The 16,460-nt window shown below is 40.4% G+C and overlaps 1 protein-coding gene across 1 annotated transcript in view; it reads right to left on the minus strand.

Annotated features, from left to right (window-relative positions):
* The window catches only part of CNTN5 (contactin 5), a 1,047,172-nt gene that overhangs the window by 393,127 nt on the left and 637,585 nt on the right, over positions 1 to 16,460 (minus strand). The window contains exon 6 of the mRNA XM_045019421.1: positions 13,574 to 13,792. Within this exon, the coding sequence (XP_044875356.1) occupies positions 13,574 to 13,792 (219 nt within the window). The remainder of the gene's footprint in view (positions 1 to 13,573; positions 13,793 to 16,460) is intronic.

Consider the following 16,460-nt stretch of genomic DNA (forward strand, 5'->3'; position numbering starts at 1 on the left):
CTGCATGCTTCTAACTAGCCAGTTGAATTTCTTGCAGAAAGATAGTGAGCATTTGCTGGTCTTGGTCGGAATCAGTGTCCAACTGCAGAATTAACAAATGACAATGCACTTAACATTGGACTCCAGTTTGTAGTGTGTGGTATCTCTTGTTTAAAGAGACAGTACGATGTGATAGCCATGTTTGTTTGAATAAATTGTGTAGTGTCTCCAGCATTTTTAACCACCTTGTTAAGTACTTCTGAAATTGACTTTGACAATGACTGGCTCATAAAGCTTTCTGCATGTCGATGCAGTCTCGACTCCAGCGGATTGGTGTTTTGCAGCCTTTTCACATAGTTTGTCAGTATTGGCTTTGCTGATCGGTCTGGCAAACCAAGCTCCTCCACTTTTATTATATAAATCCATGGTATGCTCACATCTTGAATACTGCATGCTGTTCTGGAGCCCCATCTCAAAAAAGTATATTGGAGTTGGAAAAGTTACAGAGAGGGGCAAGTAAAATGATTACGGGTATGGACCAGCTTCCATATGAGGAGAGATTAAAAAGACTGGGACTTTTCAGCTTGCAAAAGAGAGGACTAAGAGCGGATATGATACAGGTCTATAAAATCTTGCCTGGTGTGGAAAAAGTGAATAAGCTCCTTCACATAACACAAGAACTACGGGCCACCCAATTAAATTAACAGGCAGCAGGTTTAAAACAAACAAAAGGAAGTACTTCTTCACACAACACAGACAACCTGTGGAACTTTTTGCCAGGGGACATTGTGAAGGCCAAAACTATAACAGGGTTCAAAAAAGAACTAGATAAGTTCATAGAGGATAGGTCCATCAATGGCTATTAGCCAGGATGGGCAGGAACGCAACACCGTGGTCTGAGAGCCTCTGCTTGCCAGAAGCTGGGAGTGGATGACAGGGGATGGATCACTCAATGATTGCACTGTGCTGTTAATTCCCTTTGAAGCACCTGGCATTGGCCACTGTCAGAAGACAGGATACTGGGCTAGATGGACCATTGGTCTGACCTATTATGGCCATTCTTATGTTCTCATGTAAAAATTATATTATAATAAAAATGTTTAGTACAGAAACTCCCCAAGATAATGACCTTTTGAGATAGCAACAATGTGAGATAATGACCTTGGCAAATAATGTGTTTTAAAAATCTTGGCCTACTAGGAAATGTATATTTATATAAGTTTCTCTGTCACAAATCTGGCATTCTGGAGCAAAGTCACTAAAACATAGTCCAACAAACAAATGTTCCTTTAACGTGGCCCTCCCTTCTCCCTCTACTGCACCCCACTTATAGCTGTCGTCCTTGACCAGTGAAGACCCAGAGTTCAGACATGATTTCGTATGAGTTCACCTGCCACCCTGGGGGGTAGCGGGGGGAGAAGGCACCTTGCTCGTTCCTCCAGCTGCTTGCCACTCACACTGGCTGCTCACTCTGGCTGCTATTATTTGTTGTGCCACCATTCACGACACCATTGCCGATGGCCCTGCGCCATCACCTTCTGCTGCCACTGCCATTGTGACCTCTGCGAGTCAGTCTCTTGAGGTTCCACCCAGCTGTCAATGATTTCAGGTCTCTGTGGGGAAACTCACCGCAAGTCCAGGTGTAACACAAACACCGCCTGGATGTGTTATTGTGTCCCATCCAGTGGCAGTGAGACCACTTAAAGAGATAGATAAAATGAGTCTGCTCTACAGCCTTAGATAACAACCAGTTGGCTTTTAGCCCATGCATTAAGTTCCAAAAGTCCCAGATTCAATCCCGTCCACTGATGACCAGGGTCTGTCGGCGTTACAAGTGGAGGCTTGTCCGGGATTTCAACTGGGAAGTCTCTGAAGCTCAGGACGCGCTTCCTCAGCTGGGGGAACTGAGTGTGGTGTCCTGTGTGGTGTCCTGTCCCATCTAGTGGCACCGAGACCACTTAAAGAGAGAGATAAAATGAGTCTGCTCTACAGTCTTAGCTAATACCCAGTTGGCTCTTAGCTCATGCAGTAAAGGCTCATGCACTATGCTCCAGAGGTCCCTAGTTTGATTCCGACAACCAAGGTCTGTCAGTGTTACACAGGCTGGGCTGTCTTTTCCACAGAAATGCTGTCCTGCAACAGGACTAAGCTCTTAGACCTGATTATTAGTGATTTCAGCTCTAGTGGTCACAAAAGACTCTCTATGGAGCCTAATAAGCTCTATTTTTAAATAGGGGAGAGGGGCAGTCAAATTGTGCCTGTGACTCTTAGGCACAGCCCACACCACCAAGCAAAACCCCTGTGTTGTCCCCATCGGGATCTGCCAACCAAACCCTTTGCTTAGCAAGTGCAGTTCATTTGACGGTGACCAGTGCTTAATTTATAATGAAAGAGGTGCTGGGCTCAAGCAAGTTTTTTACTTTCATAACTGATGTGGCAAGCCCAGAGGTCCTGGGGTGCTATGAACTGCCAAGCATAGAGGTGCCGGGGCTCAACCTTGGAAAAAAATAAGCATTGAGGGTGACCCTCTCAATGAGGACATGCTAAGTATAGTTCTGCTGCCCTTTAACTCATACAATAAAGATAACATTTCATGACCCCCACATTCAGTACTGAAGTGATTTGTAACCCAACACCAGCCAAAATTGATAACTTGGGCAACACTGTTCTGTCTGCTGGATACCTAGGCAGAGTAGGTGAGTTCATGTAAATACAGTCTGGTCCTGAAGTTTTCCCCCCTCCCCTGGCTCAGCACTAGCTGTCAGGGGAGAGCTCGTTTAGACCTGGCTTACAAATCATAATTTGAAATTATAAGGTTGACCAACATTGCCGAAACGAATGTGCCAACATTGTCAGAAAAAACAACAACAGTGTGAAGAAGCTAGTCTTTGTACTTTTCAAACCTATTATACTTTTTCAGGTACAAGTATTTTATCATACACTGTATATGCTTTAAGAGGGTGTATTAATGTTTCAATTTCAATTCAAATTTCCAACCAATGACTAAATTGGCAACACTAGTAACTGGTAACTAGCTGTCCATTGCAGGGGTGTTGGGGAAATTCATGGGGGTGTAAGGAAATCCCTGATGTGGCCTCAGAAAAGACTTTTTGTCTTAGCTTACCCATCTGTAAAATGGGAATAAAAACACTCTCTGCTCACAGTGAACATAAATTCATTATTTATGTGACACTCAGGTACCTTGGAAATGAGCTCCTTAGAAAAGACCATAAGGAAATGTGTAATCCTTCATTCATTGCATGCTGTACTGTAAATAAGGCTGAATGATGAACATAAAAATATCAAACATCTGCATCATTCCCTGAGCACAGTCTATCTTGTGCAATGAAAGAGGCATAAATAATTGTAAATGGTCATGTAATTAAAGACTATATCATAATGCATACCCACAAGGGGGCAGAATTACAGCTGAACATGTAATTTATAATTTAGTATTTCCTAACTTTTGAGGGCTTGATTTTGCAACCTAAACAACATTTGTTTAACTTAGTTGTTGTGGGGTTTTTTTGTGTGTATAATATGAAAAAAAATGGAGAATATAGATTTAAAATACTAAATATTGGCCTTTTCAGGAAAATATGTACCTAAAGAGTGGGCTATAGTTGGTGGACTACAATGCAAAAGTGTGTTCCAAGTGTCAGGGTTGATAAGGAAAAGGCTATCAATGTTATTTTACAATAGATTGTCTATGACAGAAATTGGAAAATCAGCCCAATAGTATGTTACAGTTGTTGTACAGGCTTTGTGTTCAGTATGTATAAAGTATTGGTGTTCTTAGCCCAGTTCCCAGGGAGTGTGTTAATAACGGACATCCAAATTGTCTATTGCTGATAAAAAAAAAAGCCAAGGATTAGATGAGCATTTTTCAGACATTGCATTGTGATACTCTGGTTACTTATGCTACATTCACATTTCTGATCATTGAGTATAATGCTCACATCAGGCCAATTTATCTATATATTGTAGGATAAGACACTTCCCAACTCAGTTGAGGTTCTGGCTGTCGCACGCTGTACCTTCCTCCCTTCATTGAAATAAACTGCCCACCATTATATACAAAACAAAGATACACTTACTATCAATGAGCCAATATGGTTCAGAATCTGGTGAGCATAAAAATGCATTGGAGAGTCCTTTGATACCAGAGTAGTTAAAAATTAGCTAATCTGTCAATGAATACAAATGTATAGTTTGGATTCCTTTTAAAATTTCATACCCAAAAGTTGCTTGTTGAAATCATATAATATATTTTAAATTTAAGAAAAATACTTTAAGAAATATTTCTAATCCACTATCTCCTGCACAATGCTAATTCAAATATTTCTATTAAGTATGGTAATTGGCCATATTGCTGCTGAAAATGAAAACTTATCATTTTAAATGTGTGCACAAACTGGCTGATTCGTCAGCCTCCCCTGCAGTATGTAAACATACACTCTCCAAGGTAGACATGTCATTATATAAAATATGATCACTACCATAGCAGGTAAGTTAGATATAGAGATCTGGCAGAGTATTAATAAAAGGCCTGATGATGAACAAAAAATGTTGCCTGTGGGAAATTAAAATAGTAAGTGATGGCATATGCCTGCCTATACCTATTTCTCAACGGATGTATCTTGGTTAAATAAAGGCTTTGATTTATTGTGTATCAACATCCTTCTTGTGATACTTCATACCTTTTTATCTCTTCTCATTTTATGTTCTTGCTCACATATTAGAACAGAAAAAGGAAATAGAACTTAGTGTACAATCAATTTGTGGAATTCAGTGCCTCGGATTGTCAAGTACTATGATTCATAGATTCGAAGGCTGGAAAGGACCTTTGGGATCATCTAGTCTGACCTCCTGTATAACACTTCCCATGGAACGCCCCCAAAATAATTCATCCAATCTTGATTTAAAAATCATCATTGATGGAGAATCCACCACAACCCCTGACAAATTGTTCCAGTGGTTAATTACTCTCACTGGAGAAATTACTTACTAATCTATTAGAGTTCTTTGAAGGGGTCAACAAACATGTGGACAAGGGGCATCCAGTGGATATAGTGTACTTAGATTTCCAGAAAGCCTTTGACAAGGTCCCTCACCAAAGGCTCTTATGTAAATTAAGTTGTCATGGGATAAGAGGGAAGATCTTCTTATGGATTGAGAACTGGATAAAAGACAGGGAACAAAGGGTAGGAATACATGGTAAATTTTCAGAATGGAGAGGGGTAACTAGTGGTGTTCCCCAAGGGTCAGTCCTAGGACCAATCTTATTCAACTTATTCATAAATGATCTGGAGAAAGGGGTAAACAGTGAGGTGGCAAAGTTTGCAGGCAATACTAAACTGCTCAAGATATTTAAGTCCAAGGCAGACTGCAAAGAGCTATAAAAGGATCTCTCAAAACTGGGTGGCTGTGCAACAAAATGGCAAATGACATTTAATGTGGATAAATGTAAAGTAATGCACATTGGAAAAAATAAGCCCAAACTATACATACAATATGATGGGGGCTAATTTAGCTACAACAAATCAGGAAAAAGATCTTGGAGTCATCATGGATAGTTCTCTGAAGACGTCCACGCAGTGTGCAGTGGCGGTCAAAAAAGCAAACAGGATGTTAGGAATCATTAAAAAAGGGATAGAGAATAAGAGAGAATAATCTTATTGCCCTTATATAAATCCATGGTAGGCCCACATCTTGAATACTGCGTACAGATGTGGCCCCTTATCTCAAAAAAGATATACTGGCACTAGAAAAGGTTCAGAGAAGGGCAACTAAAATGACTGGGGTTTGGAATGGGTCCCATATAGGGAGAGATTAAAGAGGCTAGGACTTTTCAGCTTGGAAAAGAGGAGATTTAGGGGGGATATGATAGAGGTATATAAAATCATGAGTGGTGTGGAGAATGTGAATAAGGAAAAGTTATTTACTTATTCCCATAATACAAGAACTAGGGGCCACCAAATGAAATTAATGGGCAGCAGGTTTAAAACAAATAAAAGGAAGTTCTTCTTCACACAGCACACAGTCATCCTGTGGAACTCCTTGCCTGAGGTGGTTGTGATGGCTAGGACTATAACAGGGTTTAAAAGAGAACTAGATACATTCATGGAGGTTAAGTCCATTAATGGCTATTAGCCAGGATGGATAAGGAATGGTGTCCCTAGCCTCTGTCAGAGAATGGAGATGGATGGCAGGAGAGAGATCACTTATGTTCTTAAATAAAGTGTAAATGTTTAAGTCTGTATTTGTCAAGCTTCAACTTCCAGCCATTTGATCCTGTACTACCATTCTCTGCTAGCCTGAAGAGCCCATTGCTAAATATTTGTTCCCCATATAGGTACTTACAGGTTATAATCAATTAATCTTTTCTTCATTAAGCTAAATAGATCAAACTATTTGAGTCTTATCACTATAAAGCATGTTTTCTAATCCTTTACTCATTCGTGTGACTCTTCTTTGAACCCTTTCCAATTTCTCAGCGTGCTTTATGAATTGTGGGCACCGAAATTGGACACAGTATCCTAGCAGCAGTCATACCAGTGGCAAATGTAGAGGTAAAATAACCTCTCTACTCCCTACTTAAGGTTCCACTGTTTATGCATCCCACGGTTGCATTAACTCTGTTGACCTACAGCTTCACATTGGGTGCTCATGTTAAGCTGGCTATCCGCTACGACCCACAAATCTTTATCTGAGTCACTGTTTCCCAGGATAGTCTCACATATTATAAGTATGGCTGACATGCTTTGTTCCTAGATGTATACATTTACAATTAGCTGTATTAAAACATTTTGCTTGTGCTCAGTTTGCCAAGTGATCTAGATCACTCTGAATCAATGACTTGTCCTCTCCATTATTTACCATTTGTGCCAACTTCATCACTGATTTTGTTTTCCTCCAGGTCACTGATACTGTTAAATAGTGCAGGGCCAAGAACCAATCCTTCCAGGGCCCCCAGGAAACACACCTGCTCGCTGACAATTCTCCATGTATAGTTACACTGAGACCTATCAGTTAGCCATTTTGAGTCCATTTAATGTGTGCTGTGTTAACTTTGTGTCATTCTAATTTTTAATCAGAAAGTCATGTGTTACCAAGTCAAATGCCTTACATAAATAAAAGTATATTGCATTGGTACTATTTATTAACCAGACTTATAATTTCATCAAAAAGATAGCAAGTTAGTTTGACAGGATTTTTGCCATAAATCCATGTTGATTTGCAATAATTACATTAACCTCCTTTAATTCTTTATAAATCAAGTCCTGTTATTGGCCCTTTATTAGATGAAATGGTAGAATTATCAACAATAATAGTGAAAAAGCAGAGGTGTTCAAGAAATATTTCTGCTCTGTGTTTGGGGGAAAAACAGGGCCACATAATGATCATGTGGTAGAGCCAAGATCAGAATTCCCGACCTTCATGACTGCCATCCATGAACTCATTTTTGTGCCTTAACCTCAAGGGATTCCAAGTATACACAAGTCCCATTAGCTTCAGTTGCGGTGGAAAGAGCTCATCATTCGTATAAAGGAGGCCCTAGGCGTCTAAAGCTAGGCACCTTGAAAATGTCTTAAGTGTCTTGCTCATCATCACATAGGAACTCTGTGGCAGAGGCAGGGATAGAACAGAGTTCTCCTTTGAGAACTCTGCCTTAACACTTGCCTTAATCTTACTCTTCATGCAGTTCCCTGCTTTGTTCTTTAAAGGCCTTTCAACTTCTACATAAAATGAGGCCAGGATCCTACAAACAGCCTTCTTCACTACAGAGCCCGGATTCATCACCAGAGCATCTTGCAGCCTGTGCTCTGAATGACATGGGGCTCCCATGGAAAAATAATATATGATCATGTAATTAAAGACCATCATAATGCATATGCACAAGAGGACACAATCAAGTCTGCACAGGCAACCTGAATTCTGGCCTTTCTAATTTCAAGTGCTTGACTTTGCAAAGGAAATGTTCAGCTAATTTGAGGAGGTTGCATATAGTTTTCCATTTTTTTGTAGAAAGGGAAAAGGTAGTAATAAATTCTACTACATGTAATTCTAAGACCATCCATCATGCATCATTGGTTGGGTTTTAACCCTAAATCTTCAGTGCTGCAGCACAGCTTGTATTACAGGACTACCTGTTAGCTAGCATCAGGAGATGGCAGCTATGTTGGGGTGGCAGGTGAGGGGGGGAGAGGATGGGTGAAGGGAGCCATGTGCTTGGTCTACAGAGTTGATTCAAGGCAACCATCCCCTCTCTCCCTCACTCACACAAGGTGCGGTGTCCTCATGGGGGGAGGGAGACTCATGTTCTGTGTTAGGAGGGCTATAGAAGGGAGCTGAGCCTGGCTCGCTCTTTTCCCCTCCGGGAGAAGTAGCCTGTTCCTAATGCACAACTGCTGCTGTTTTGATGGTGGTGTGAGCCTGAACATTCATGATCAGTTATTATTCTGGCACACTGCCAAAACATTCCTGAATAGCACATGGGATAAAGAAAACGGCATTTTCAAAAATATGCAACTGCTAAACCTAAACAGAATTTCATGGGACAAAGAAAATACTCTTTTCTGGCCCCAATGCTTTCTCCCTGCCAAATTTTTCAGTCGCCTAGCAAACAATGGAGATGTTAGAGCTCCTGAAAGAAGGATCACAAGATTTTCTTTTAACAATGCATAGTGTTAGGCAACCTAATAGAGAGATCACTATCAGTTTCCCTGTAATAAATCCACCCACCTTAACAAACAGAACCACAAGTACTTCACCGGTCACAGAACCACCAAGATGTCCATCTCTATGCTGGTCACATGATCACTCTTGCAAATTAGCTGCCTCGGGAAAAAAAATAGGTAATATAACAGGGTGGATGCCTACCAAGTACCTGCTTGTGGCCATGGGTGACTCTGCTGTGCTCTGCCTCAGTCCCCTCTTCTTAGGGTTCCTTAATGAGCTCTACAAATGTGGGTCACTGCTGTAGATGTGACTTGGCCCTCTGGCCAAATCAGAAACAAGCTTAAACTAAGACGTCCAAATAAGCAAAAAAGTTCTTAGACTCTTTGTGGGTTTTTCTTCAGTCCTCCATCTGAGCCTCCTTTGATTCCTTCCCTCTGCTTTGGTACTGTGCACTCGGTCCCCGGGCTGGTTCCCCTGAAGCACTGTTCTTGTGCACCCTCCCTGGTGTAGAGGGCTGGGTCCCCAGGCTTATTCCACCAGTGTACCCAACCTTTTGCACACCCTGACTCAAGGCCTTTCACAGACGCTTGCTCAGTAGCTGTGGTTCAACCCCCAGATTGAGCTCTCTCAGCTCTTTTAGAAGGGCCTGGTGTCTTTAGGTATCAGCTAGCCCACTTACCCTCACAACCAGTTCCATCCCTCAGTTGGGGAAGCAGCTAATTAATTATGACACAGGTGGGGCTGTGCCCATCTCCCCCTACAGGGACCAGTCACTTTGTGACAGGCAGGTTGCATAGACATTTTATACTCAACTTGGGAGGGGAATCGGGTTTTAAGAAGGGAAAGAATCACTTTGGTTCATGTGAATCTGGTTTTACTTGTTGCTCAATATTGTGTTCAATTCAGTACTTATTCTTTCACTGTTTGGTTTTAATCTACACTGGCTTTTTCTTGAGGTGACTCTTCAGGGTCTTTCAATTAACTTTTATTGCTGTGGAAACAGGCAATTTAAGCCGTTAATCACTTTTTGAAATCTCATGATGAGTGTTCAGTGTATTGAGACAATGACTTTAAAAATAATTCAGTCATATTAAAAATCAGTTATTTAAAAATATATATATCTTTTTGATCTAAAGATTAGGAGAGCCCTCAAACAAACTTTTTCAAATTAATAAAGGACTGTGACATTAATACTTTTGCTTTACAAGTTTACACTAGTAGTAGGAGCAGCTTTGACTCAACACCTGAGAACGAAGTAGTAGCATCCATTTTGATAACGCCGTTCTGCCAAGTCATAACATCCTTTCAAAAACCAAAAAGAAAATACCACTAAAGTGCTGCAGAGCAAAATATCAAATTATACCAAATTCAAACAGCACTATTTGATCTATGTAAAGTTAATGTTCACTGTGTTAATACAAGGGACTGTAATTTCCAGTATATTATATTATATTATATATAAAAATAGAAAAAGTTGATCTACTTAGGAAGTACTTGGCTGATTTTAGTTAACTTAAGAAGTTTCAGAAGATTCAGGAGATCTCAGTTACTTTTAGTTAATGGAGTCACTGGAGGTCTTCACCATGTTCTGTGAGGGCAGACACTTGCGACGACATGGATTTCCAGTGACTTCAGTAGCTACTGAAGTCACCAGTGCACCAGTGCAGGATCAATGTTAATATAGGTTGCAAAATTCTTCCCTCAAGTTTTCATGTCTCTCTCCATAAAATAGAGCCATTTATTTAGCAAGTTCACACAAGCAGACTAAGTTATTGGACTGCTGTTATTCTACCATTCTCCCAACATCAGATGCACCCACACTCTACATTCTCTTAATAACCTCTTTCAGCAGTGCCACATTCTGAAGGCTAATGGTACTCCCTGAACAAGTTCTTCTAATCCTGCCATCTGAAATAGACATCTGCTGTAAGGTTTGGGAGAGGAAGATACCTAGTGCCCATAGAACATCAGCCAACATTCTCCGTGCAGGCATTTATAACAGGAAGTTGACAGGCAATAAGATATTCTACAGATATTTCAATTAACTCAGACTTGTAAATGCTGAATCTAGCACTCAGTAGCTATATCTACACTGCAATTAAAAACCTGCAACTGGCTTTGCCAGCTGATTCAGGCTCACAGGGGCTGTTTAATTAGGGTTGCCATCTTGGTAATATTTAAAAAATGGACACTCTAGCCGGAGTGCCAGAACCTCCCCTGCCCTGCCTCTTCCCCGCGAGGCCTCACCCTTGTCCCTCCTATTCCCCCCAAGGCCCCACACCTGTCCCATCTCTTCCCCCAAGCCCCTGCCCCGCCTCTCCCCTGTGGCACTCCCACCCTGTCCACTCCTCTTTCCCCCTCCTCCCTGTTGCTTGCTGCTTTTCCCTCTCCCGACCACCTGGGTCAGGACAGATTCACCTGTGGTGTCAGGGCTGGGAGCTGCAGCCGCCAATAAAGGTAGGAGGTGGCTCTGGATAAGTAGGGGCTGGAGCGGGTGATGACTTAGTGCCTGCCCACATCCCCCACTTGCAGTAAGCGGACTTTGGGTTTCTAGTCAGTAGATCTGACCAGACTTTCCAGTCAAAAACCAAGCAGCTAGCCACCCTATGTTTAACTGTGATGTAGCCTGAGCTCTGGGACTCTCCTGCCTCACAGGGTCTTAGAGCCTGGGCTCCAGCCCAAGCATGAATTCCTACACTGCAATTAAACAGCCCCTTAGCCTGAGTCAGTTGGCACAGGCCAAATGCAGGTTATTAATTGCAGTGTAGACATACCCAGTGACATTTTCCATGTAGATTTCTTTTAATCACAACATTATGTTTTGATAAGTAGCTTGATTTTAGCAAGTACTGTTAAATGCATGTTTAGAATAAGAAATTTAATAAGACTAAATTAAGTGGTGATGAAAAACATACTGGTAATTCTTTTAACTATAGGTAACAAGGAACCAGGACAGCAGTGAATGGAAATGTAATTAAATGTTTCATTCGATCTCAAACATTTTCCCCTGATTTTCCAATTTAATTAAATTCTGAAAAAAAGTTGGTTTGGGGTTCTTCTGAAACATTTATTTTTCTTATTTTTGGAACTGCCAGCAAAATGAGAAAAAAATTATTTATACAGCTCTAGTCATGACTTTGTCTATCCACTTCCATGAACAACTACAATGCAGACCACGTGTAACACTGACAGACCTTGGTTGCCAGTGGGCAGGATTGAATTGGGGACCTCTGGAGCTTAGTGCATGAGCTTCTACAGCATAAGCTAAAAGCCAACTGGTTGTTAGCTAAGGCTGTAGAGGAGACTCATTTAACCTCTCTCTATCTATGTGGTCTTGGTGCCACTAGATTGGACAGAACACCACACCCAGGAGGTGTGTGGGTTACACTCTCCGAAGTCCCGACCCAAGTAGCCCTGATGTGGGCCATGTTAGGTCAGGGCTGGGGAGAGCAGGAGAACGGTTTCTATCTCCTCTTGCACAGCAGGCTGCATTAAACCTAGTCGACAACAATCATTGTTTTCCAGAGGCATGGATGTAAAAATATCACCAAACTTTGGGCATTTAATCCTAATAAAATGCCTCTTTACCAGACTTTCAGCCCTAGCCCCATAGGAGTCATCAGGGTCACTCACAGGGAAGTTCCTTTATAGTTCCAGCTTATGTTATTCATAAAATCTGCCTTCTTTCCTCTTCCAGCAACCAATTGCTGCCTTCTACCTCCAATTTCCAGACACACATGCTGTGAAAGGCCAACATACTACTGCTAAAGTTAGCCAACTTTGGTTCTTCATTCCACTACTTTGATTCTTCCAGATTCTTGCCTGTAAGTAGGTTTGCAGGGGAGGAGTCAGCAAGTTCAGGAACATAGACAGTACCTGAGTTTTGTAAATACACTGAACATTACACAAAACATGCAAGTGCAGAAAACAAAATCCAGTTCTACCATGGTCATAATTCAATTGCTTTCAGGATTCAGTTCATCTGTATTCCTAGGTAGGGCTAACATAGGCCCCAAATCAGAAAAGTTCATGCTTAAGTCATCCTTCTTCATGAACACTCTTAAGCATAACATGCCACATTTAAGTACATGCTAAAGTACCTTTCTGAAAAGGCTACTGTAATCATCCTGGTATTATTATTGGTCTATACTGTGTGATTCTTCCTTTTGTCATTTCCTTGGTTCACTAAATTTAAATAATCTTGCCTTTCTATTTTGTTGAGATAGGGATTACTTGGGGGAAAGAACATTGTAATTTGTAAATTCTATTAACACTCTCTTAAGGCTCACCCTAAAGAAAACAAGATGATAAAGAGAAAACAAATGTGATTTGAATAATAGGAAATATTTATTGTAACTGAGAATTTCTGCATCTAAAAAAGTGACACCACATTGTATTCTGTGTGTCAGAGGATTATAGACTATATTAGATTTGAAAAAAAAATAGTTTCATAAGAAGCACTGTGCAGCTTTAATCCACATAACTATCATTTGGGAGTAAATATGAAAAATACGAGAGCAATTGGGGAAAAAAAACATAAAAGGTGGCTTGAAATTTCATTGCAGTGCCTTTCAAATGTATAGACATTAGTTGAGTAGATCAAATTGGATTGTAGTGCAATTTTATTCCACTTCTAGTTTCCCATTCTTACATTGCAAAGGCTGCAATAATAAAATAAAATCCCTTTAGGGACCTGTAGGAGAGAATGTTTAAACTGCTGACTTTAAGGTTAATTTAAGGACTCTAAAAAGAAGGAAGCTCATTTTTACTGCATGATGTTTACTGGAATCCAGTGTTACCAATGTGAGATACTGAAGCACCCTGATAAAACGGTACCAGTTTTGAAAAAATGTCAAAGCCACATCTATACACATTGTCTCTTCAAAGATTCAGAGGGGAGAACTGGACTTACCATCACGTTTGAAGGCCTCTGAGAAGTGATAGAGGTTTGTTGGTGAGCGATAGTGTTGTGCTGTTCCTCTCCAGCCTGGTGAAGATATGCTTCCTAATGAAGGGCTGCTTAATCGTGGCCTGTTCTTTGAATTAAAGAGTGCTGAAGATGAACTGGCAGATTTAATTCTTAGGATAGCAGCATATGATGTTGGGAGGCCTGGAACAGCTGCTGAATATTCTGTAAAAGAAGTAGTGAGTTCTGAGTAGGAGATAAAAGAGATAAGAGGAGTAGGAGAAAAGGGGATGCTCTTTTTGCCTAAAAAATATTTTAGCCAGGAAGTGCAAAAGTGAGAACAAAAGAAAAAGAGAGGAAATCTTTAAAAGAAATCAATAAACAGCAGAGTTTTGTCCCCTAAAAGGGAGAAGTTCCTGACTCCATGAAGTCCACCAGGGATCTTGCTATTACTATCAATTTTAGGTGGAAGGCACTTGGATACTATGGTGATGGGTGGCAGTATAAAACCACAAGATAGCTGGAAAGAGAAGTCCACCTGGAGTGATATCAGACTTCATAAATCTGTGGTGACAACTATTAATTAGCTCACTGTGATGCCCTTCTCATTGCCTTCCTCAACAAGCCCCTATAGTCTCTCCTTGTTTAGCCTCGCTTCTTAAGGCTCACTTTTTAGAAGTAGCCCAAAAATATTGACCTAGGTGAAACACCTTCCTGTAGAGGTGAAGTGAGTTAATTCAGGAGAGCTCAAGTAGATACTCACAATGAGGCCACTTACTCTTTTGTCTCTCCCAATGCCTTTTGTCTTTTCTGTCTGTGTATTTTACATTGCAAGCTCCACAAATCAGAAACTGTCCTTAATTTTGTGTCTTATACAATGCCAAACATTAGAAATAAACATTCATTAAAATAATGCTGAGATTAAAATTATATTAAAAAAACCTATTCTGCAGCAACTCAGCAGGGAGAACTCCCATTTAAATCAACAGAAGTCCTCCACATGCAACAGTTGGGGAGAATCAACATGTTATGTTATGCAGAAGTTCCCAGACTGGATATCAATGGAGCATCTGTAAAGAAAGGTATTCCTTAGTGGGGTAAGGCAAGAGTATGGCAGAAAAAATGGTCACTATTGTATTACTATAGTGCTGGTAAAATAGATCATTTGTTTCACACCTTGTGTGAACATCCTTCAGAGGATGAAAAATTCAAATGTCAGATTGAGCTCTACTGAAAGTGTCATATGACAAACCTTTCAGTTAAGATGTAACTGAAAACTCTAAAATTTGTCTCATATTCCACTCTGCCGAGCTTTTGAACCCTTGGAAAGATCCGTTATATGTAAGTTATTGTTATGGTTACATTGTACTTTGATTTAAAATGATAAAAATGTGCATTTTGTTTTATATTTACACAGTATATGACAGTGAACTCAGATGCTTGCAGTTTTTGAAGACAGGGACTATGCCTTATCAATACAATGCCTAATGTCCATGAGGAGGCGTTAAAAGATCCCTGCTATGTTGCTGTTACTTTAGAAGAAAATTCCTGACAAAAGCCAGATCAAGTTATCTGAAAATAGCCATTTCCTCCCAGGCAAACTGCTCAAGAGACTTAAAAGAGTCTTAGAGTCTCTTTTAAAACTGAAATTTAAACACAAATTTTGGCATGTATACGTGTAAGGTAATTTGGAAAAGCATACGTAAGAAGAATTCTGCCTTGAGGTGATTTCTCATTTTGGTCTCAGAAGCCATCTATTTCATAATGGTATGCATCATCTTGTTCTGTAACAATATCATGCCTGACCCATTAAGGGGGCGAGAGTGGGGGGGGAAATAGAACTACTCCATGATACATTAAACCTGAAATGAAGAAGGGAATACTGCTTACAGGACTTCGTGTAATGCTACAACTGGCATACTAATAGAAATACAATGTGGTTTTCTTTACAATAAAATATATTTCATTGTCTCTTGATATATTCCTTAACATATTCTAACAAGATCTACACTGTCCCAAAAGGTTTAGATGGTAGATTGTTCCATATTTCTACCTGGAACCAGAGGCTCAGCAAAGACTATCCTTGAAATGTATCTTAGTATAGCCTAAAATCATTAACCCTTTGGAAACTAAAACTAACAGCATCAGTAGTTCCCATAATTGTGAACCAGTGTCAGCTGCTCCATAATTAAGGTTGAAAGCAGTTTCCCATTTTCAACAATCTCCCTGAAATTTCACATCATAGTTCTTCCCATGGTATAATTTTCTTAGGAAATTTGAGCTTTAAAGTTACATGACAAAATCCTGCCTCATCAAAATCACTCAGTGAGGGCAAGATTTTACATTTTTGGTTTATCATTTCCCCTAAAATAGATTGGCCTAAAAATAATTGTGTGTTGTTGGCCTGCCTGAGTGGAAGCAATTTCATTTATATATTTTTGGTGGGATAAACTAGTAAAATAGGTGTGGAAAATGTGGGGAAAATTTCAAAAATTATATTTATAGCATAAAGCATTTGTGATGGGATGTGCATATTCTATATTAATAGAGGAAAGGAAGGGGTTCACTAAGGGTTAATTAGAACATGAATATAAAGAGGAGGATGTTCTCTCTCTCACCAACCCCCACTTCTTCTCCCAGCTCAAGAAGGAAACAGGATCTAGAATCTAGACTCGGACTAGGAATATAGAAGCTGAAAAACTGACCAGCTTGTTACACAGGTCTAAACTACTTCCAGGGGACTCTAATGGTACGTCCAGACTACCCGCCGTATCAGCGGGTAGCGATCGATATATCGCGTCTCATCTAGAAGTGATATATCGATCCCCCAAACACGCTCCCGTTGACTCTGGAACTCCACCGGAGCGAGTGGCAGTAGCGGAGTCGACACGGG

The sequence above is a fragment of the Mauremys mutica genome, chromosome 1 (genome assembly GCF_020497125.1).
Source record: "Mauremys mutica isolate MM-2020 ecotype Southern chromosome 1, ASM2049712v1, whole genome shotgun sequence".
Classification (NCBI taxonomy): domain Eukaryota; kingdom Metazoa; phylum Chordata; order Testudines; family Geoemydidae; genus Mauremys; species Mauremys mutica.